General features: G+C 46.9%; 1 protein-coding gene across 2 annotated transcripts in view; it reads right to left on the bottom strand.

The window, feature by feature from the left end:
* SYT9 (synaptotagmin 9) overlaps positions 1-24,058 on the bottom strand; it is a 137,659-nt gene that overhangs the window by 90,988 nt on the left and 22,613 nt on the right. For both annotated transcript variants that reach the window (XR_014465446.1, XM_083164319.1), the window contains exons 2-3: positions 15,438-15,780; positions 11,442-11,988 (exon numbers count right to left, since the gene is read on the bottom strand). Coding sequence is in view for 1 of the 2 variants with exons in the window: in XM_083164319.1 (XP_083020445.1) it covers positions 11,442-11,988; positions 15,438-15,780 (890 nt within the window). In the remaining variant the exon portion in view is untranslated. The remainder of the gene's footprint in view (positions 1-11,441; positions 11,989-15,437; positions 15,781-24,058) is intronic.

Genomic DNA, 24,058 nt, shown 5'->3' with positions numbered 1-24,058 from the left:
ACTAGAAGATGCTGCCGAGACCCCCCTGTACCTGAACTCACACGTCTCCCGGGCATACAGAGTCCCTCCCCCTGAGAATTATCCCACTATTCCCCCCAGCTCCACCTGTACGATTTCTTCAGTCAGCGGACGACTTCTGCTTCCGGTCACCGATGCGGAAACATGGCGCCATCCATGACAGGGTTGTCATGGTGACCAATAGCACATTTCTGCTGACGGTGTTTGTTTTGTTTTAGAAGTCGGATTTATTTATTATAACCTCGCAATAACCATAATGACAGTGTCAGTGTTATAACATAGAGACGTTCCTGAGGTGCTAGTTATCCCAAGGGAATGGACCCCGAGTCCCGACACAGACCTGCCACCCGGCGCATCTCCTCACCTCTTGTCACTAGTGGCAGTGCGGTTCCCGGACATTGACTGTCCGGAGTAATCTGGGATGGGTGGTAACCCTACGTATAAAGGACCATATTCATGATTATAAATACACCAAAATTTGCTTTCACTTTCTGTTATAACATGCTTTTAGTACACAAAGGAATAATTTGGTCCGTCAAATGCCCTCTACTGGTCAGTGGCAGTACTTCACCTCACAGCGGTGAGGAGAACATAGCCTATTATATACAGTTGATGGAGCGTTGTGGTATTTAAAAAATGTACAAAAACCATCTGTACCGGACCCTGTAACCCAAGAATCCGCTGAATGCATTGTTATACACGCCATCGATTGTATAAGAGGATACAATTAATCAGTCAATGTTCTCGTTTCGCCTGTACATCTCGTATTACAGAATCTGATATGGCTATTATTTCAGGGTGACCTCATCCTACATAAGACGTTCTCCCGGCCGGATAGACAGACAATGACAATTAACTTGACCTTGCAGGGAATAAGAAGAACTGATGGAAACCTGAAACATGTCTTATAAACATGGAGGAAACTCATATTACTATCTAATGCCCCATCCGTTATGTCTGACTATTACACTTACGGGGTTATTCTGGTTGCTTAGCTCGGGTGCGAATTTGCATCCTTGCGAGTCAACCTAATCCCTAAGCGAAGAGGTCTGAATAAGGCCCAATGGGAGAATTTAACGGTGCCCGACAAAAAATGGTCTTTATAGGGCAAAATCAACACCAAACCATTGCCCAAAAAAGAAAAATTCAAGGAAAATTATTTCCTAAAATGCGACTTCTATTGAAGATGGGATGTTGTCAATACCAACCAATCAGATTCAATCTATTATCTTCTAGAAGGTGCTAAATAAATAAATAGATTATTTATTTAGCACCTTCTAGATGACAATTTAATAACCCCTGAGGGGTCAATTAGATATGGTAATTGACCACAGGTAATTGAATACCCCCCTGTGGCCGGAGAGCCCAGCACACGGGGTTAATGGCGGCTACAGCACTGAAGGGGTTAACTATCCGTGCTTGGCCGTTATTCAGAACAAGGGCACTTGCCCTGTTTTAAACTGTATGAGTAGCACTGAGCTGGGACAGGACCCCTGCTGCAGTGCTGATGTAAGTTATAGCACTGAGCTGGGCACCCGGCACACATATCATATGTATTTATGTAATATATGTTTGGCACTGAGCTAGGACTGCATCATATATTGTGTATATTGTATTGAATATTGAGGAATGCAATCTGGACTTACAATGCACTTTGTACATTTCTGGGGGGAAAGAATTTAGCACATCTTGGTGATGAGGAAATTAAATGCTAATCGGCCCCTCTTGTCAGAAGGTCTGTGAGTGTCCAAAACACAGCAGGGAGTAGGCTCTGTGTCTGAAGCCCTGTGTAAAAGGTGATAAGGAAATTTGTGTACCATATGTGATGGGTCCCTGAGCCCAGGACATCCTGTGTGTGAGGTGTTGATGAGGCACAGACATTTGTGTTTCGTTATGTAAACATGCTACCAGGAGACAAATATCTCCCCTGTTCCTGAAAGTTATATATTCTAAGGAAATTGGATTTATCCTTTGTAGTATGTAATCTTGGTTCGTTATGCACGGGAAGTAACGTATCAGATTGAGATGCAAATTGTAAATGTATGGGGGAGGATCTGACAATGTCAAAGAGTTTTCTGCCTATATAAGCAGGGCTCTGTGAGCCCAAAGTTGTGCTTCTGCCTGTATCTGAATGCTGTAACATCTGTATGCTGTATACCTCTGCAAGGAGAAGGGATCTTTTCAGATCCATTGGCAATAAACCATCTTTTGCCCAAGAAGTCTGCTTCATCTGCGACCAACAGAATTAATTGCAATAATTCCGTTCTCCGGCTGTTCTGGGCATAGCATCCAGCGTCTCCGAGTCTCCGCTCTGCCAGCTACCAAAGCAGAGGCCTGGTCCGTGACCAGTGGGGGACTAGTCGACACCAGCAGTGTGTCGACGCAGGTAGTACTCAGGGCCAGCGGTTGGGCCTGAGGAGGTATCCGTGGTTCCAGACGCCACGTAGGAGGAGTCTGGTGGTGGCAGCGATAACCCCGCCCACTGCGTAGTGGGTGGAGTCAGTAACAGGCGGTTACTGACGGTAACAGGGAATCCCCTATTGGCCAGGTCCCGTGAGACCAGGAACCGTTATCTGTGGACCCGAAGGGCGTAGCCAGAGCTAAGGGCAGGCGTCCGGTCACAGAAATTGGTGGCAAGCCGGTGGGATAACCCAGGCGGCTCTTCAGTCACCCGATTGGAGAAGCCGAGTTACTCAGGGAGGAGTAACTGCAGCCAGGAGAACGCGCAAGATGGCGGACTTCAATGGAATGTCGAAGGATGACCTCGAGATCGTGTGTCGGGGGAAGGGTGTGGATATCCCTTCCAAAGCAACTGTAAACGAAATGAGGGCGGCGCTCAAGCGCTTGGAGGAGTCGAGTCGGGAGGAGGTGCAGCACGCTGATGGTGACCGTGTCCAGGAGGACAGCCACACAGAGGACCTTCATCTGGACCCGGTGAGACTCACAAGCCCCGCCCCCTCTAGCAGCAGCCATGCTTCCCAACATTCCCTAGCAGGGCCAGGATCCCCGCGTCCCAGGGTGGACGGCGCGGATAGCCTAGCAGATCGGCTAGCGGAATTAGGGGAGAGGGCAACGGAACAAGAACGCATGCTCATCATTCGGATGTGGCATGCGGAGCGGGCACCACAGGCTGTGGTACCCCGGGCGCCGTTGTCAGCTGCTACCCCCCGAGCGGGACGGATTCAGTTTGCCAAGTTTGCCGACAGCGATGGGGACATTGATGGACATTTGCAAGTTTTTGAGAGGACTTGTAAACTACATGATTTGCCCAAACAGGAGTGGGTAAGACACCTTGTGCCCACCCTGCATGGAGAGGCCTTGGAGGCCTATCGAGGAGTGGCTAATGAGGACTGTGGGGACTATGATGTTGTCGCCAAGGCCCTCCTCCAACGGTTTTTTGTAACTCCTGAGTCCTACAGGAAAAAGTTTCGGGACTTGCCAAAGAATCCTGGCAGCACCCACGAGCAGTTTGCCACCCAGCTGCGGCAGTACTTGGTGAAGTGGGTGCAGGAATCAAAGGCCACAACCTGGGACACCCTGATTGATGTGATCTGCAGGGAGCAGTTCTACCGCAGGTGTGCCCAGGAAGTGAAGGAGTGGGTGCTAGATCGGGAGCCAACGAGCATAAAGATGGCTGCCCAGCTAGCGGACAAGTATGTGGCAATTCGGTCACAGGGGCTGAAACGCCCAAGTAGCAGCCCACTACAAAGGACTGTACCACCAGGGGGACACCCCTCTTCAGCTCATCGCCCCCCAAAGCAAGCATCTTCCAACCCGGGTGCTCTTGGCCAGCAATCGCCCCGCAGCGTCCCTGCGAGTAATCAGGGATCATCGGAGCCCCGACTGGTCAAGAAGTGCTACAGCTGTGGGAAAATCGGACATCTTAGGATGAACTGTCCCACACTGCTGGCACCCCAGATTCGCGCTACAATTCCGAGTGCTGGAGCCCAGCTTGCTTGCTTAACCCGTGGAGATGAGTCCACAGAGACTGTACCCCCTCCAGTCAGTCCGATGGAGTGTGGCGGGAAACAGGTGAACTCAGAGGAGAGGGTCACCTGCATGGCCACGCGGCCTCTACAGAATATGTGGCGGCACCTGCAGGCGGTCCAAGTGGGGCCCCTGCAGGGGGAAGGCCTGAGAGACTCTGGGGCCTCAATCACTGTGGTGAGCCCCAGACTGATTGATCCTGCTGCAATCTTGCAGGGTCGCACTGCCAAAGTTACAATGGCAGATGGAGCGGAGCGAGAGGTACCCATGGCCAGAGTCTACCTGGATTGGGGGGCTGGACCAGAGTTGCGAGATGTTGCCGTCATGGATGGCCTCCCAACAGATGTAGTCCTGGGGAATGATCTTGGGGGTGGAATCGTTACTACATTTGCTAACGCCATCGCCTGGAGTCAAGCTGCCAGACTACAGTCCTTACCAGCGACACCAGCACAGCCCAGCCCAGAGGAAAAGACCACAGCGGCCAGACAACTGCCAGCACAGCCAACCACAGCATCAACCAGCCCAGAGGAAAAGACCACAGCGGCTAGATCAGCGCATCTCCCCAGCATGCCTTTTGCCTCTGGTGTGCCTACGTCCCCTAGCAACGCAGAGGATGTGTGTGCCAGCTTGTTGTATCCTGTGAGGGTGCCCAGCGATGCTCCTGTTCCTAGTGGTTTGCCAACTCCAGCGGTGAGTATGAGTGACCACACTGACCTTTACATGACTGACCCAAACCAGAATGACCCTAGACATCCCAACCTAGATGCCCCTGTAGAGTGTCCCCCTTTAGGAGAAAGTGAGGGGCACTGGCAGGGGGTTCAGGAGGCTCCGCTCTCTGACCCATCCCTGACAGGCATACGGTGCCAAGCTCGCAGCGGCCTTGATGGGGTGGGGGTGGGGAGTGTGCCCGGGCAGGAAGGGTTCAGGCCCAGGGTAGTCAGGAAGGTAGGAGGGGATACACCAGAGAGGGTGGGTTCCCCAAGACGTAGGTCCTTTGAGGAGGACAGGAGGGCAGGTCTGACAGTTGTTGCAGACGGGTGCCCGAGAGAAGTGACAGGGGTGCAGTGCCTGGAGGATAGTGTGGGAGGCGACAGGGGTAGGCCCAGACCAGGGAAGGTAGAGGCGACCAGAGGCTGTCCCCAGCCCACAACCCCCAGACAGGTACTGACCTTAGAAACTGTAAGGCCCTACAGACAAGTTGTCCCTGACTCTAGTTTGGTAGTGATGTCCCTTACAGTAGTGACTAGGAAGGGTCTTCCCAAGACAGTGGAATGTACACCTGCTTGTGAGTTGGCATTCCAGTCGCTGAAGGAGGCTCTGGTACCAGCTCCAGTGCTGATGACGCATATTTATTACCAGGACATTGTGGTACGGACTATTGCGTCACTGCACGGACTGGCAGCAGTACTGAGCCAGAAGGAGCCATGTGGGCAGGAGCACCCTGTGGCTTGTGTGAGCAGAATACTGCTATGGTGGGAGGTGGGGTATGCCACAATTTGGACACACTGGGTGGCAATTGTGTATGCAGCAGACCAGCTTTGGCACAGATGGTGCCACTGGCACCCCACTGGGGTGAAGGAACACCCACCTGATGAAGGTTTGCTCCCTTCATTAGGGGAAACAGACAGACTGTTGTTGTGGGGCCTTGGACTTGGACACTGTGGTGACTGTGTGGACTTTCAGCACCAACCGGATATGGCCCACTGCAGTCTGGAGGAACTGTCTAGGCTGGGGCCAACACCCCCAGGCACTCCCAGTAACCCCCAAATGGGCTGCGGGACCAGGAGCCAAGTCGTTGGGACATGGCCCTCTGGTTTCCCGCTTGAAGGGGGGGGGAAGAAGTGTGGCCGGAGAGCCCAGCACACGGGGTTAATGGCGGCTACAGCACTGAAGGGGTTAACTATCCGTGCTTGGCCGTTATTCAGAACAAGGGCACTTGCCCTGTTTTAAACTGTATGAGTAGCACTGAGCTGGGACAGGACCCCTGCTGCAGTGCTGATGTAAGTTATAGCACTGAGCTGGGCACCCGGCACACATATCATATGTATTTATGTAATATATGTTTGGCACTGAGCTAGGACTGCATCATATATTGTGTATATTGTATTGAATATTGAGGAATGCAATCTGGACTTACAATGCACTTTGTACATTTCTGGGGGGAAAGAATTTAGCACATCTTGGTGATGAGGAAATTAAATGCTAATCGGCCCCTCTTGTCAGAAGGTCTGTGAGTGTCCAAAACACAGCAGGGAGTAGGCTCTGTGTCTGAAGCCCTGTGTAAAAGGTGATAAGGAAATTTGTGTACCATATGTGATGGGTCCCTGAGCCCAGGACATCCTGTGTGTGAGGTGTTGATGAGGCACAGACATTTGTGTTTCGTTATGTAAACATGCTACCAGGAGACAAATATCTCCCCTGTTCCTGAAAGTTATATATTCTAAGGAAATTGGATTTATCCTTTGTAGTATGTAATCTTGGTTCGTTATGCACGGGAAGTAACGTATCAGATTGAGATGCAAATTGTAAATGTATGGGGGAGGATCTGACAATGTCAAAGAGTTTTCTGCCTATATAAGCAGGGCTCTGTGAGCCCAAAGTTGTGCTTCTGCCTGTATCTGAATGCTGTAACATCTGTATGCTGTATACCTCTGCAAGGAGAAGGGATCTTTTCAGATCCATTGGCAATAAACCATCTTTTGCCCAAGAAGTCTGCTTCATCTGCGACCAACAGAATTAATTGCAATAATTCCGTTCTCCGGCTGTTCTGGGCATAGCATCCAGCGTCTCCGAGTCTCCGCTCTGCCAGCTACCAAAGCAGAGGCCTGGTCCGTGACCAGTGGGGGACTAGTCGACACCAGCAGTGTGTCGACGCAGGTAGTACTCAGGGCCAGCGGTTGGGCCTGAGGAGGTATCCGTGGTTCCAGACGCCACGTAGGAGGAGTCTGGTGGTGGCAGCGATAACCCCGCCCACTGCGTAGTGGGTGGAGTCAGTAACAGGCGGTTACTGACGGTAACAGGGAATCCCCTATTGGCCAGGTCCCGTGAGACCAGGAACCGTTATCTGTGGACCCGAAGGGCGTAGCCAGAGCTAAGGGCAGGCGTCCGGTCACACCCCCAAACTGCTTTGTTCTTTTATCATTATGTTTCTTTGAGGCGTCATTATTAAGCTACAGATTTAGCCAATGTTGTGTGACTACTATGGGTCCACAGTCATACGGAATATAGGACATTGTCTTTCCCGTTCCATCTCTCATCATGTGACCACTAAGGTCATTTCTGACTGTCTGGCTCTTATTCCCATTGCAGGATAGTCTGTTTGTTCAACATAGGCCTTCGATAAGGGGAACTCTGAATGGCACAGGACAGGTTAAGTAATCCGTGTTTATGTACCGGACATCCACAATGATTAAAAGGGCCCATCTGATTGGAAGATGGAGGGACAGTCTATAATGACTTGCTATGGGTAGTGTGTGACCCAATGGGGCAGATGTATTAATCTGCCTATAACGTTTGGCGAATAACGATTCCCGCTTCGCCAGCATAACGTGGAGAAGCGGGCAAACGTTATAGGCAGATGTATTAACCCCATCCCAGCTGATAAGGAGAGCCGTTATCCCCAGCGTGAACGGCTCTCCTTATCGTCTCCCTCGCCGCCCCGCACATGCGCACTCGCCGTCCCCCCCCCTGGCCGGCTTTCTGGGCATGCGCGAGATCTCCAGCGCAGCCCAAGCCAGACGCAGGGCTAGTGTTGTCCCCTTAGTGGGGGATAGGACAACGCTAGCCCTGAGCTGGCGAAGCGGCCGGGGCGAATTAACGCCTTGAAGGCTGTTGATACATCGCCGTTAATCCCTGGCGGGGATTGCAGGGGACAGCCCCGCCGAGCGTAACTCGGCGGGCTGTCACTAGCGCACGTTAGGTGCGCTAGTAATACATTAGGATAAACGTAATCCCCCCCAGTTAACCAGCGTTAAGTGCATTTTTGCACTTAACGCTGGTTGATACATCTGCCCCACTATATCTCTGGATGAAATTTAGGCCCTTATACTGGTTTACTCGCAAAGGCAAATTCCTTCTCAAATGGACAAAACCATGTGCACTGCAGGTGGGGCAGATGTACCTTGTGCAGATAGAATTAGATTTGGGTGGGGTTTTACTTCAAAGTGAGATCTATATTGCAGTTTAAAAATAAAGCAGTCAGTATTTTCTCTGCACAGAAACAAAATAACTCACCCAAATCTAAATCTCTCTGCACATGTTACATCTGGTTTTGTCCATTTGAGAAGGAATTTGCCTTTGTGAGTGAACCAGAATAAGGGCCATGGTTTCATCCAGAGACGGTCTTGAGAAGAATCATATGCAGTCTGTAATAAATTAAATAAGTTCGGAGTTTTATTGAAGATGGGATGTTAGGGCCTTATTCTAGTTCACTCTTAGAGGCAAATTCCTTCTTAGCTGGACAAAACCATGTGCACTGCAGGGGGGCAGATGTAACATGTGCAGATAATTAGATTTGGGTGGGATTTCTGCAAAGTGAGATCTATACTGCAGTGTAAAAATAAAGCAGTCAGTATTTTCCCTGCATAGAAACAAAATAACTCACTCAAATCTAATTCTCTCTGCACATGTTACATCTGCCCCCCCCCCCCTGCAGTGCACATGGTTTTGTCCATCTAAGAAGTATTTTGCCTCTAAGAGTAAAACTAGAATAAGGCCCCTAGTGAGGGGATTCACGTGTGTGTGTGTGTGTGTGTGTGTGTGTGTGTGTGTGTGTGTGTGTGTGTGTGTGTGTGTGTGTGAGGGGGGTGTTCTCTAGGCTGTAAATATTTGTGCACACACAGAGCTACATATCTTGAAGCACAGCACAAACATGCTATATGTGTATGTTTCTATATATAGACAACAGACTTCTCATTTGATATATAATTTATGCACTGTTAGATATACTGTGTCCTGATTGACAGGGACAGCACTGGCTGAGCGTACGGGGAGCGACTAAGCAGCAGAGTGCAGAAAATCCATCAATGTATTTCATCTGTACACACTTGTGATGGCACAAACACTATTAAGGGCTTACTGGATTTTTAGACTAGAGGTGGAGTGACCCAGATTTATCTGTGCAGCTATCACAATCCCAGAAATGTCTATCACTGAATCTAGCACAGAATACGGTTAATAAATAGCACTCTCTCAATATTACACAGCTACATTTATCAGAAAATCAGACATTTCCCTGATAATGTCACATCTGTCTCTGTGTATAGATTATTCTCCGCCTAACACAACAATTATACCAAAGTCAATCATTTCACCAGCATATAGAGACCAGAGCATTCTGATAGGAGAAGCTAAAGTGAATGACTGTATACAAGTCATGTTGGAGTGTGGTACAATAGTAGTGCTCAGCACACCCATATTAAATATACATTATCTATGTTCATATACAGGGGGTCGACACACTTTACAGTATATGTGCCCTAGTTCATTTTATGCACCATACAGTATTAGTGCCCTAGTTCATTTTATGCACCATACAGTATTAGTGCCCTAGTTCATTTTATGCAACATACAGTATTATCGCCCTAGTTCATTTTATGCACCATACAGTATTAGTGTCCTAGTTAATTTTATGCATCATACAGTATTAGTGCCCTAGTTCATTTTATGCACCATACAGTATTAGTGCCCTAGTTCATTTTATGCACAATATAGTATTAGTGCCTTGGTTCATTTTATGCATCATATAGTATTAGTGCCCTAGTTCATTTTATGCACCATACAGTATTAGTGTCCTAATTCATTTTATGCAACATACAGTATTATCGCCCTAGTTCATTTTATGCACCATACAGTATTAGTGTCCTAGTTAATTTTATGCACCATACAGTATTTGTGCCCTAGTTCATTTTATGCATCATACAGTATTAGTGCCCTAGTTCATTTTATGCACCATACAGTATTAGTGCCCTAGTTCATTTTATGCACCATATAGTATTAGTGCCCTAGTTAATTTTATGCATTATACAGTATTAGTGCCCTAGTTCATTTTATGCACCATACAGTATTAGTGCCCTAGTTCATTTTATGCACCATACAGTATTAGTGCCTTAGTTCATTTTATGCATCATATAGTATTAGTGCCCTAGTTCATTTTATGCACCATACAGTATTAGTGTCCTAATTCATTTTATGCACCATACAGTATTAGTGCCCTAGTTCATTTTATGCACCATACAGTATTTGTGCCCTAGTTCATTTTATGCACCATACAGTGTTAGTGTCCTAATTAATTTTATGCACCATACAGTATTTGTGCCCTAGTTCATTTTATGCATCATACAGTATTACTGCCCTAGTTCATTCTATGCACCATACAGTATTTGTGCCCTAGTTCATTTTATGCACCATATAGTATTAGTGCCCTAGTTATTTTTATGCATCATACAGTATTAGTGCCTTAGTTCATTTTATGCATCATACAGTATTAGTGCCCTAGTTAATTTTATGCACCATACAGTATTAGTGTCCTAATTCATTTTATGCACCATACAGTATTAGTGTCCTAATTCATTTTATGCACCATACAGTATTAGTTCCCTATTTAAATGTATGCACCAGACAGTATTAGTGTCCTAATTCATTTTATGCACCATACAGTATTAGTTCCCTATTTAAATGTATGCACCAGACAGTATTAGTGTCCTAATTCATTTTATGCACCATACAGTATTAGTTCCCTATTTAAATGTATGCACCAGACAGTATTAGTGCCATACTGTATGATACTCCCTAGTTCACATTAAACCACACAGTGCCACCAGTCCTTATTATATCACATTGCATCCCCCCAGTTCACAATAATCCACATTGTAGTGGTGCCAGTATATATTATGTCACACAGTGCATTATGCCATACAGTAAACAGTAGGTGGAGATGATAATGCTGACACCTAGGTAATACACCTCCACAAATTGGTGTTGAATTTCAGCTGATGACAGACCTCAATGTTTGACCATGTTTTTGCCAGCCTGCCATCTTGCACTGCACCTGTGACAGTATAACTGATATGAGGGGCAGTCTAATGGCTGTGAGGGGAAGTAGTGGCCTACTTGCTCTGGCCTGGTGTGAAATTACCTGGTTGTCAAAAAAGTAATGACTCATTTACAGGAGATTAATTCCTGGAGTGGTCCGCCTCCTCCCACCCGCTGTCCTGTCCTCCTCTCTTCCCGCTACGCCGCTGGCCTCATTGCCAGTGTGTCAATACATGGTGAAGCCTCACACCCTGTTACTGGCACACACCTGCAGCACATGGAAACCGGCATCACCACAATTAGTGACGCCCCTGTTATATACATACACACAGACACACACAACACCTCTAGGTGTACAAAGAAACAATGAACCAATACTGTAGTTGTATGACGTTAGTACTTACATTAGTCACATGCTCAATATCTCTCCAGATGTTACTTTCCCTGGGAAAATCTGCCAAGTCTAAAAAATTATCCACTATGATCTGCCCGATGACATCGTGCCTGGAGAACCGGTCAAAGTCATAAACCGAGAAGTGGAGTTTTCTGCTTGGCAACTCATTATAGGGGACGGAGAATAAAAAAACCTCATCGAACACCGGATTGAGGGTCTTCCGGTGAACCTTAGTCTGGTGTTTGGTCTTCCGATCCGGAAGTAAATAAATCTTCACGTAAGGATCTGACGTTCCTGAGAAGTCCTTCGCCGGCAGGCCGACTGCCTTGTGAATCTTTACTATGAGTTTTTCCAAGTCACAATCATATTTAATGATGAAGTTGAGCTTCCCGCAGGATTTGCTATTGTTTCTCCGGACATCGTCCGTCTCCACCGACCGCTGTTTGTAGAGTTCGGGTTTGATGCGGCCGATGCCCGTCAGCTGTTCCTGCTTCTGAAACTGCTGGATGTTGAAATCTGGGTTCGAGAGGTTCAGTTGCCTTCTGATCGAATTGTGTCTTAAAATAAATAAATGATATCCATTATTATTCAAAAATAATCATTATTTTTATCTGCAGCTGCATCTGAATGAGGCCCGTTATGCCTTTGTCTATATTATGAGCCTGATTCAGAGTTGTTAGCCAAGCTATTTTTTCTCTAATGAACAAAACCATGCTGCGCTGTAGGTGGGGCAGATGTAACATGTGCAGAGAGAGTTAGATTAAGGCGAGTGATTTTAAATCTATAATAACCACAGAAGGGTAAACCAAATTTAAAAGGTTCTCTTATACATGAATATATATCTGCAAAAATACCTAAATGTACAATTCCTACCGTATTCAACAGAAGATATTGCAGATTGCTTACCGACCGAGCATCGAGATTCTGCGCATCGGGCTGCCGCTGTCTGCTTGTCCAATAAGAAGAGTGTACACTATCCCATAGGAGGTACTAATGGGGTATGGACAGGGTCATTAGGTCTACAGTAACTAGATCGACAAGCATTGGGTCGACACCACTAGGTCGACATGGGTTAAGGTCGACGTGGGTCAAGGTCAACATGGGTCTAGGTCGACACTCTCTGTCTAAGGTCTGATACATCTCCCCTGATTTAAATACAGTCCTGATGCCTAAAACTCTGTTATCAGGTTTGGGGTGGAGATCAGTAATGGTCTCTTTACTATAAATAAATCGGAATCGGTACATCTGTCAGAATGAACTTAGGTCTACAGTCATTAGGTCGACCCCACTAGGTCAACTGGCAGGAAGGTCGACCTGATTTAAGGTCGACATGGGCCAAGGTCGACACGACTTAAGGTCGAATTTGCATAAAGGTCGACACTAGGAAGGTCGACTGGTCATAAGGTCGACATGGGTTTTTCACTGTTTTTCAATCCGAATGTCGACACAGTTGACATTGACACAGTTGGCAATGAGAATCGGACCCTCGCATCGCTCGCTTCGCTCGCGATGCTTCGGGCACGGTGGCTCGCTTCGCTCGCCACGGCTTTATTAACCTCCTCCATGCCCTAGTGGATGGTAGGGCATGAAATACCGCCTGTCGGCACATGTCGGCTCAAAAAACAGTGAAAAACCCCATGTCGACCTTATGACCAGTCGACCTTCCTCATGTTGACCTTTATGCAAATTCGACCTTAAGTCATGTCGACCTTGGCCCATGTCGACCTTAAGTCAGGTCGACCTTCCTGCCAGTCGACCTAATGACTGTAGACCTAAGTTCATTCTAATAGATGACCGCTTCCCAATAAATCATAATCCATACAACCGCACTGCAGCAGGGGCCATTTCTGAATGCTGATATAGTGTAGATGCCATTTCTTCTCCTTTCTCTGGTGTCATATACCCAGAGGTGTATGGTACAATTCCGGCCTTATGACAACATTTGGAGGGGGAGGAGCATCGTGTGTCTCTCACCATTTGGACTTCCAGTTTCCATTCATCTCTGGGAATGTTTGGATTTATAACAAAGGAGATGATCTACCTGTTCCCCCCCTCTCGCAATCCCTGTGTAGTTGGGCTGTCAGGCGGTAAATCTGAGTGTAGGTCACCAGATAGACAGTAGCAATGTAAAGAGACCTACAGATGGAGCAGATCTCAATGGAGCTGCTCCTGGCGATATAATGGCCAATCACCACCCTGTGCCAGCCGACGGAAGGGGGCGAGGCGCACAGGACGCACACCCGTCCCGTTCCGTCTGAGCCCTCCCCCGCAGCCCCCACTAGCTGCACCCACTCCCTGTCTCCCTGAAGAAATGGGCAGGGAAGCCGCTCCCCACCACCTTGCTGACGGGGACGTGTAAGCCTGTGAGATGCTCGCGCGTCCCCGTCAGATGGTGCTTCTGCTATATTGTTTTTCAACCATTATTAGACACTAGGTGATTCATCGCGCCCTACGGGTGCTCTTCACACCGGCGTAAGGGGCTGCGCCCCCTTAATTTGTGAACGTTTGTATTGTGAGACATATGGTTAGAATTGTATGAAAGATGCCTGTATTGCAACTTGAGTTATAGGTGAAATGTGTTAAATAGCGAATTGCGGGAGGAGGGGTCATGGGGTAGGGGTGGGTGCTGTGAATTGCGGGAGGGGGGGGGTGCTGCGAATCGCGGGGGGGGGTGGGGGGGTGGTGCCGCGAATCGCTACAAGAAAAAATAAACACAGAAAGGTCAACACATGTAAATGTTGACATAAGTGCCGCGAATCATGGGAGGGAGGGGGGGTTGCGCGGGGGTTTGCAGCGAATCGTGGGAGGGGGGGCCGCGGGGGCAGTTGCCGCGGATTGTTAAAGGGGGGGGGTCGTGAACCGCAGGAGGGGGGGTTGGGGGGGGTGTGCCGCGAATCGCTGGAGGGGGGTAGCGGGGTGGGGGGTGCCGCGAATCGCCACAAGAAAAAATCAACACAGAAAGGTCAACACATGTAAATGTTGACATAAGTGTGGCACTTCATGTGGCACACATGAGAATGAGTATGAAAACATTCAAAAATTGAAAAATAAATCTTCAAAAACTCATGTCAACCTTTTTCATTGTCGACCATAGCCATGTCAGTGTTTTGCATATGCCATTTAATCCTGTGGTTGCCGTGAATCGCGCGGGAGGGGGGTCGCGGGGGGGTGTGTGTCCGCGAATTTGCGGGAGGGGGGTCGCAGGGGGATGTGTCTGCGAATTTGCGGGAGGGGGGGTCGCGGGGGTGGGTGCCGTGAATCGCGGGAGTGGGGGGTCGTGGGGGCGGGGTTGCCGCGAATCGCGGGAGGGGGGGTTGCGGGGGGTCGCGAATCTTGGGAGGAGGGGTCAAGGGGGGGTGTGGTGCCGCGAATCGCGGGAGGAGGGGTAAGGTCACGGGGGGGGGGGGTGTTGCCGCGAATCGCGGGGTGAGGGGGGGATTGCCGCGAAACTTGGGAGGGGGGAGGAGGGTGTTTTGACGCGAATCACGGGAGGGGTCGCAGGAGGGGGGTCCACGAATCGCGGGAGGGGGGCGCTCACCTGGTGGCTGTGGACCAGGTTCCTGGGCAACATGGGGAGGCAGAGGGTGTCTGGCACTGTGGGCTCACTGGGCTGGTTCTCTGTCATGTGAGTCAGTCATGTGAGTCAGAGGCTCCACCCAGCGTTACAGACACACTCACACACTTTGAGTGACAGATGTAGCAAAATATATAAGAGATTGGCTTTAAACTATTCAATGTGGATTTATTTCATTCATCGTTTCTCACAAGGAACTATCACACATTGGGCCTCATTCAGATTTGTTCACTGGGCTGCAGATGTTTGCAGCCTAGCGAACAGGAAAACTCCGCCCACCGCCCCACTGAATGCCCTCCCCCTTCCAATCAAAATCCCCTCAATAGCATGCGGGGGGATGACCGCTCACCATCGAATGACTTTTATTATGGAACAGATAAAAATATGCAAATCGGAAAAGTAATAAATAAAAAAACTGATATGGACACTGACCGAGCAGACGAGGTGGGTTCGGTGATTTGCCGGTGCATTCGTACATGGTGACCGCAGTTCTCCTTAGCATTAGTCTTGGCTTCTAGTGGGATGTCGGGGGAGGTGTGGCTGATCTTCATGGATGACTCTGGGAATAGAGGAGGTGGTCCCAGATAGTTATCGCTGTAGTCATGTTCATTTGTGTCGCTGTCCGTATAATTCAGGTGCTCGTGCTCTTTGCTGCCTTTCAGGCCGCGTTCTCGCCAAGGAATCCAGCACAGTTTCCATGAGACAAACAGAGAGACACCGAAGAGGGCAAGTCCGCAGGCTGTTACCAACAGAGACAGCAAGCTCACCGAGACATCTAGAGAAAAAAAATACAGTAACATTGTAGATCAATGTTAAATGTCCTTTCAATGTCCCTGCTCTAGAACATAGAATATAACTGCGGGTTCATAAATCAACACAATAACAAATATTGATGCAGATGTATTAAGCACGGTAAAGTGAAAAAGTGTTGATAAAGTGGAAGGTGATAATGTGCCAATCAGCTGCGTTTGAAAAATGACAGTTAAGAGATGATTCCTTCCACTTTATTACTTTACCACTTTGTGATAAAGCAGTGATAAAGTTGTGATCACGAAGTGATAAAGTGTAAGGTGATAATGTGCCAATCAGCTGCATTTGAAAAATGACAGTTAAGAGATGATTCCTTCCACTTTATTACTTTACCACTTTGTGATAAAGCAGTGATAAAGTTGTGATCACGAAGTGATAAAGTGGAAGGTGATTATGTGCCAATCAGCTGCATTTGAAAAATGACAGTTAAGAGATGATTCCTTCCACTTTATTACTTTACCACTTTGTGATAAAGCAGTGATAAAGTTGTGATCACAAAGTGATAAAGTGGAACGTGATTACGCAACAGCCAATCAATTCAAACACAGTTGATTGGCTGGTACATTATCACCTTCCACTTTATCAACACTTTATCACTTTACATCTGCCCCAATATTCCAAATGTTTGTAACATTTTTTTTTTTTTATTTAGGTGCTGTTTACTTAATACAAAAACATCAACGATCTTGGTTATACGGTAACTGTGGCACACCTCCGTGAAATGACCATGACTCAAAAAACATCAGTGTGGAACGCCGTATACATAAACCAAGTTGAGTGATCCATTTTAAATAGAATGGCTTAAAAAAAGGGGCGGAATAGATTGGCCGAATAGTTCTTCTCTGCTGTCAAATTTTATGTTTCCGTGGGTCAGATGTACTATGCTTTTTAAAAGTGATAAAACGGAGAGTGACAAATGACCAATAGCTCTTAACTGTCATTTTTTTAAATACAGCCTTCAAAGATAATCAGATATATGAAGAGCTCATTGTTTTCTCACAGTTGCCAAAAACTATGGCCCTCATCGAATGATTTCTCCTGCCGCGGAGACATGCGAGGGGTGTGTTTTCGTTACACATTCCCTTGCATGTTAACGAAGGGGAATTGGCGGTGGCGGGCACTCCGACGCGGGACAGGTGTCATCTCTGGTGCTCAGTGAGTTGCAATCCTCGCAGTTTACCGAGGAAAGTAGAATGAGGGCCTAAGGAGGAATATCTGGTTGATTCGCAAGGCTGTGAATTCACATCCGTGCGAGTCCACCAAACCCCGCCTTGTGAATGGTGGCCGGGCCGTCACTCATTCGCAGCGTGTGTTCACACGCACTGGCAGCAAATGGATGGGCAGAAGACATCCGGTGATGTATTGACCTGAATAAGGGCCTATATACATTGCTAGAGAGACCTACAGAATGTACGTTATATAATTTCGTAGCTGCAAAAATAAATGAATGTAATTAATATAAAAGAAGAAATGACTGAGTTGTATTCAAGTACAAGAATTGGAATATTCTGTAGTCTCTAATGCAATATCCAACCTCCAGAACATGGAATTAATAATGTATCTGCGTTCTTGCACACGCATCACTGATCTCATCTGTTGAATCAGCTTTAACGTGTTTCACTTACAGCTAATTTGCTGCACTTTCAAGCAGCCATTATCTTGAATGCACTTCAGCAACACAGACAAAGACCTGCCTCCAGTATACGGTGTTTTGTCATTATCCTTCTTCCGCCTACTCACACAGATAAAAAAAAACCAATGATTATAGGAAATTGCTTTTAATTGGATATGTTCTCACCTTTAACTGCGATTGTATTTTAACTACAGTATATTACAGTATGTCATTTTTCGCAACATACAGTAACTTTCAATTTATTTCTATCTAATCAGAATTTATTTCAAAAGGGGCAAATTTATCAAACCCACCGTAAAACCCCCATCATTAAACTCCTCATTACCGCGCAGTGCTTTATTTGGCAGAATTTTAAGAATCAGATATTGAGGCGCAGACTGTGATATAAGAATACAAAAGAGTCAAGTGATTACTTCTTAGAACTCATACACACTAGAAGATATATCGTTAACTATTTATTGTTCATATCATGTGTTGCATGCTTAAGGAAGGGGTGGGTGTGACGTCACTGAAGGATAACGATATCGGTCAGTGTCTGTATACTGTATCGTTTGCCTGCAAGTTCTGCTGAAATCATTAATGATATAGCTCTTGGTGCATATGGTCTAGTGATGGGGTGGCCAAACCAGTCCTCGACATCTACCAATAGTCCATATTTTCCAAATCACCTAGCTGGTGCACAGGTGCATTCATTACTACCTGTCACATTCCCCAGGTCACCTTGCTGGTGCATAGCTGTAGTCATTACTAACTGTCACATTCCCCAGATCACCTAGCTGGTGCTCAGCTGCAGTCATTACTAACTGTCACATTTCCCAGATCACCTAGCTGGTGCACAGCTGCAGTCATTACTAACTGTCACATTCCCCAGATCACCTAGCTGGTGCACAGCTGCAGTCATTACTAACTGTCACATTCCCCAGATCACCTAGCTGGTGCTCAGCTGCAGTCATTACTGTCACATTCCCAGGGCAGCCGAGAGGGGGGGGGAGCGGGTACTAATTACCCGGGCCCAGGCTTGCTGGAGGGGCCCCGTAGGGGCCCTGGTCCGACCCCTCCCTTCCCCCTCCGTCCCTCCCAGGTAGCAACACTTCTACAGCATGTGCTGTGCTGACAGGAGGCTCAGCATGAGTGTCTCACTGGCAGCGTGAGAGGTGATGCTGAGCCTCCTGTCAGCACAGCACATTCTGTAGGTGTGTGCTGCTGCTGAGATTATAGTTTTTAGAGTTTTCTTTTACCCTCTCTAAAATTTTGGGGGCGTGGCCTAAGTGCGGGAAGTGCCCACACCTCCCACACTTAAGCCACACCCCTAAAATTTTACCGGGGCCCAGCATTCCTCTTGGCTGCCCTGCACATTCCCCATATCACCTAGCTGGTGCACAGCTGTAGTCATTACTAACTGTCACATTCCCCAGATCACCTAGCTGGTGCACAGCTGTAGTAATTACTAACTGTCACATTCCCCAGATCACCTAGCTGGTGCTCAGCTGCAGTCATTACTAACTGTCACATTCCCCATATCACCTAGCTGGTGCACAACCGTAGTCATTACTAACTGTCACATTCCAGAGATCACCTAGCTGGTGCACAACTGTCACATTCCCCATATGACCCATGGTGCATCTGTTATTATTGGACAGGCAAATGAAATAGAGCTAATTTCAGAGACCGAGCAATCGGGACTAACAAAATGATAGATATAAGGGCAAAGACCTCCAACCATAATTTAAATATAGCTGGGCATTCCCAGATAATATATTAAAGAGAACCCACTTTGCCACAGTTATGCCAACAGAGATTAGAATTGGATGGAAAAATTTGTAGTTTAAAAAAGTGTTCCGAATTGGTAATACAGTACATTTAAAACTATTGTTAAAAATTATCCGTCAGTCTCATCAATAGGATCGTACAAGTCACTCTCCCATTTCAATAAGGAAGAGCCAAGTAATACCACCAAGTAATACCTCTTTTTTTTTGTCTGCACCGGATAATTTATCATGTACACACAGAAGACGAGATGGTACAACATTGGATGCCAGAATTATACTCAAGAGCCAGTGTCGGAGATAAAGATATTTTTAAAAAATCCTTGTGGGAAAGGGAATTTAGGGACAGTTAAGTTCCTGATGAAATAACCTCAGCAAGTGAGACAACATCCTGAGAAATCCAAGAAGCTAATGAAATATCGGAGACTTGAGAAGCCACACTAAGAGTGACAGGCGAGTACCGGGTAGAGAAACATCGGAAACCAGTCCAACAACTTTCAGCCAAGCCTTAAGAGTATTCAGGACAGAAAAAATCTCAACCAGGGGACGCATATCAACCGATGAAGGGAGCAACAGACAGTCAGAAATGGGGAGCGGAGTAACTGAATTGCGTTTCAAAGTCACCCATACCTTAGGATCAACTGTTTCAAACCAAGCACCAGCATGAGAAAGAATGCTCGCGATTTGATAGTAAAATGTTCTTCTTTTTAATCCTTCATGTTATGTTAATTACACCACAATGCTCTGATTGCAGCAAAGCTTTGTTGCAGGTAAATGCTTGGACACAGAAGCATATTCAGCAACAAGTTATGTGTTGTCGGACACAGCAAAACAGAAAACATGCAAACTTCCAGTGAACTCTGCAGCGTGTATATAAGTCATTTAACACTGTATTTCAAAGGGTGTAAATGAAAAAGCAACTTGGAACTTAAGCTCACTTGACTAAACTGAATAATGATAATAATCAGCTGGGAAATGTAAGCTTTGGGTAGTATTTCTTTGAGGCCACGTCCCTAGTCACCAGATCACATCCCCTCATTTCAGGCACATTTCAAGCACAGGTGTCCCTATTCTTGCCATCGGAAAATATGGTTTATATGGATCGTCAGAGTTTATCTGCTAGTGCAGTGCAGTTCCCAAACTTTTTGAATCCCGATACAATAGAGTATCAGCAGTGGTGGTTTTTACCCCCCCAAGGTAAAATCTGCCACTGTAGTGTAGCCAGATGCAGTCTGTGAGACTGCACTGGCTTCACTGTGACTGGCAGTGACTTCCTATTGGAAGTCCGACCTGCCAGTCATCAAGGCAGTCCCATTGGGAGGTGTTCCCTCCCTCCGGTATGCCTTTCTGCGGGCTGCCGAGAAAATTCCCCCGGTTGCGCATACACAGTACCTACATTGGTACTGCGCATGCGCCAGTCCCTGACATTTGTATTAAACAGGCGCCAGGGCCATGATTCCCTTCTATGGGCTGTTGCCGAAGCAGCCCATAGTAGCCGGCCACATGCGCAGTACAGATGTTTGTACTGCGCATGCACCAGTCCCGGCGCCTGTCATCATAGCACAGACCCCGGAGACCAGGAGGAGAGGCGGCGGCGACAGGGGTAAGGGGTGCCTGCATCACGGTACCCCCGCGGTGTCTGTGGCCAGAGGTAGCCCCCTTTATTTGGTTCCTGGACCACCAACCCAAGGCACCCTTTCAAGTGTTCCGAGGCACCCCTGGGTGGCACAGCACACAGTTTGGGTACCACGATACTACCCGGCTTCAGTAGCGTCAAGGTCTCAGGACCTTGGAAACTAGACATAAAAGGAAAGTTATAACAAACACACAGTTGTGAAACTGGTTATTTCATTGTGCACAATATAAATTTTTTTCTCTTCCTCTAATACAGCTTGCATCCAATTACTATTTCTGTATACCTCAACATAACAATAGTTTAAAGCAAAATTTGATCCCATCATATTATTATTAACAGCAGTTTCTAGACTATATTAGTAAAGCAAATTTTTATTTTTTTTTTTTAAACTAAAAAAATAAAAAACCCGAAAAATACCGGCTCCGAAATGGAATTATTTTTTGTAGCAAAAAAAAGTTAAAATTGGATGATAAAAGCCTGCGTCTCAGACAATGACAAAGCAGAATTTACTTTGAATGTCTATACAAATACAATTTATGAATGGTAAAGGTCTTGTGTAGAGTTCCCGCTACTTCCAAAGAATAGGATATCTCTGCGGATAAGATTATATCCAATTTGATAAGGAAAGGGTAATACAATTACGTAATTTAACCAGATTAAAGAAGAGAACATTGCAGAACTTGATGTTCTAAATCTATACAAGATATGAAAGGCAGTTGAAATATTACAGACTTCAATCAATGCAAATGGAGCTTACTTCCCACAGACAGAAACTTTATTCATTTTGTTCAGAATACTGTACAGCAAGCAACATGGGACAACTTCTTGGAAAGGTTTAAATGGAGCCAGCAAGTTTGCAGTTTAATCATCAACAGCATGCAGTGTAGGCAGCCATGTTGTCGTTTCCCTTATCATCAGAATCCAGTTTATAAATTCACTACTTTCTGACAACGAACTTTCTGCTGCTGAAGTGGTGTGGCTAGCTCCTAAGTGGTGTGGCTAGCTCCTAAGTGGTGTGGCTAGCTCCTAAGTGGTCTGGCTAGCTCCTAAGGATTTGATGGGCTGAACGTTGTTCCCATCCACAAAATGGCTTCCTCTACTCTCTATGTAGTTGATGGTTATACAAAAATGGCTTTTTCCTATGTGTGGATTCTGGGGTTACACATAACATGGCTGCCTCCACTGTGCATGCAGGGAATGAATACACACAAAATTGCTTCCTCCACTGTGTGTGTGTGTGTGTGTAGGCGATGGTTACACACAAAATGGCTTCCTCCACTACTGATGGTTACATGATGGTGGGCAGCTATGAGTAGCAATTCACTGGGAATCAGGTTAAAAAAAAACAATTATGCCGATCCTGTCCATTGCAGGGGGGGACAAGGAATCAATGTTTAAACATGTTTAATATTCCCGATTTCCTGGCTTGGCCTTAGGGGAATCGGAACATTGCAGCAATTTATTGCTGATGTATGGGGGCCATTATACTCATACTGTACCATTGAAAAAATATTTGTGGTACTGTACAAGGAGAGAGAATTTCAATAAAATATAACTTTTATTTGAAAATGTTTAATAAAATGTTGTGAAATATTGATACAATATTGAGGTATGAGGAGGCCTACTGTTAGGAAAGCGGGTGTTGGAGACCCAGTTGCTGCTGCCCAGCAGTCCTAAGGCTTCACCTATAACAGCCATGTTTGTGAGGGCAAATTGGGTCCGCCCTCACTCCAGTGCTGCCAGGTCTTAATTAGGGACAAGACTGTTTGCAGGAGGCTGGACCCAGCAAGAAGAGGGTCTGAAAAGACTTGAACAAACACCACCCCCTATATGTGGAAGTATGACCCACGGCTGCAACAATGCACAAGGTCTTTCCTAGGATACAAGTCCCTAATATACAGAAGGTGCAACAATGCACAAGCTATCACCAGAAAATACAAAATACTCAACAAAGGGAGAGCTGCGAGGGTTAACACCACAGTACCAAGCCCCCAGTATTAATAAATAAAATAATCCAAAACTAAAGACAGAAAAATATAAGATAACCTGTGACTTATCTGGTACAGGTGGAAAGAACTGAAATATGTAAGCCAGGAATCTCTTGGAGCTGGCAGGGAGCACACTGACACACAGAAGCATACAGGTGATAGACTGGGAACACGCTGAGACTCTGGAAAAGACCAAGTGACCTGGACATATAACCGGCGCCTGTGAACAGCGCGAGCCGAGTTGGTGCGTCAGCTGGAGCCCCCTGTCTGCATCCCTGTGCCATAGGGAAAGCGGAAGTTTTGGGTGGTGCCTAGCAACATCGCCTACGCTTCTGCAGACGCTGAAAGAAAATGGCCTCCGCAGGACCACGTCCCCAAAGCTCCTGCGTGACCGCTTTTCCCAGAACATGGGGGCAGGACAGGTATCACGTCCTAATACCTACTTCCAAAAGATCTGGAGCCTGAATCAGATTTGTACGCAATGCTGGTGTTCATGCAGCTGAGCGTTTATCTTTAGTCTGTGCACACGCCAAGTTACTCTGTCGATGACGCCTGCAATCGGCAACAAAAATATACTGCTACGGATTGTTCGAGGACGACCACAAAATGGTATCTTGCCTAGGACTCCTGAGGTCTAAATCTACCTCTGACCATTCCCCTGTTCCACCCCTCGCCTAGTATGTTAATATGATTACCATATTAGTGATATCACTGCTGCTTCAGTAAGCCGTGCGGAGCAAGGTGCACTCGGAGTGATATGCCTCCCATATAGGTTAGTAAACTGGGGGGGGGGGGGGGTGCACTGGACCACACATTCACCCAAAATATTCCAGGCCGCTGGATCCCAGGCTCCGGCAGGCGGACGAGGATCTGAGACTCAAGGACTCACGTACAGACAGAGACCCTGTTCTCCTCCAAAAATGGCCGCCGCCTTAGAGTAGACATATTCTAGGGGTCCTCCTACACCTCTAGCGTCTGTGTACAGGGAAGTGCAGATTCTGGGAATGCAGCCCCTCCTGGATGTCCTGCCTGTACAGAGAAGTCTTCTTGTCTGTTACCAGACTGATATACACGGTTACAGTCACATATACTGGGCGGGATGTATCAACATACATCTCCGCCCTTCGCACGGCAGCCGCCGCGATGCTACCGCATATGTACTAACATATGCGGCCAGCATCGGGCTGCGGTAACGGAGACCCCCGCGATACCTGTGATGT

Source organism: Crinia signifera, chromosome 11, assembly GCF_055691185.1.
Source record: "Crinia signifera chromosome 11, ASM5569118v1, whole genome shotgun sequence".
NCBI lineage: Eukaryota > Metazoa > Chordata > Amphibia > Anura > Myobatrachidae > Crinia > Crinia signifera.
This window is presented reverse-complemented; position numbering and strand designations above follow the sequence as displayed.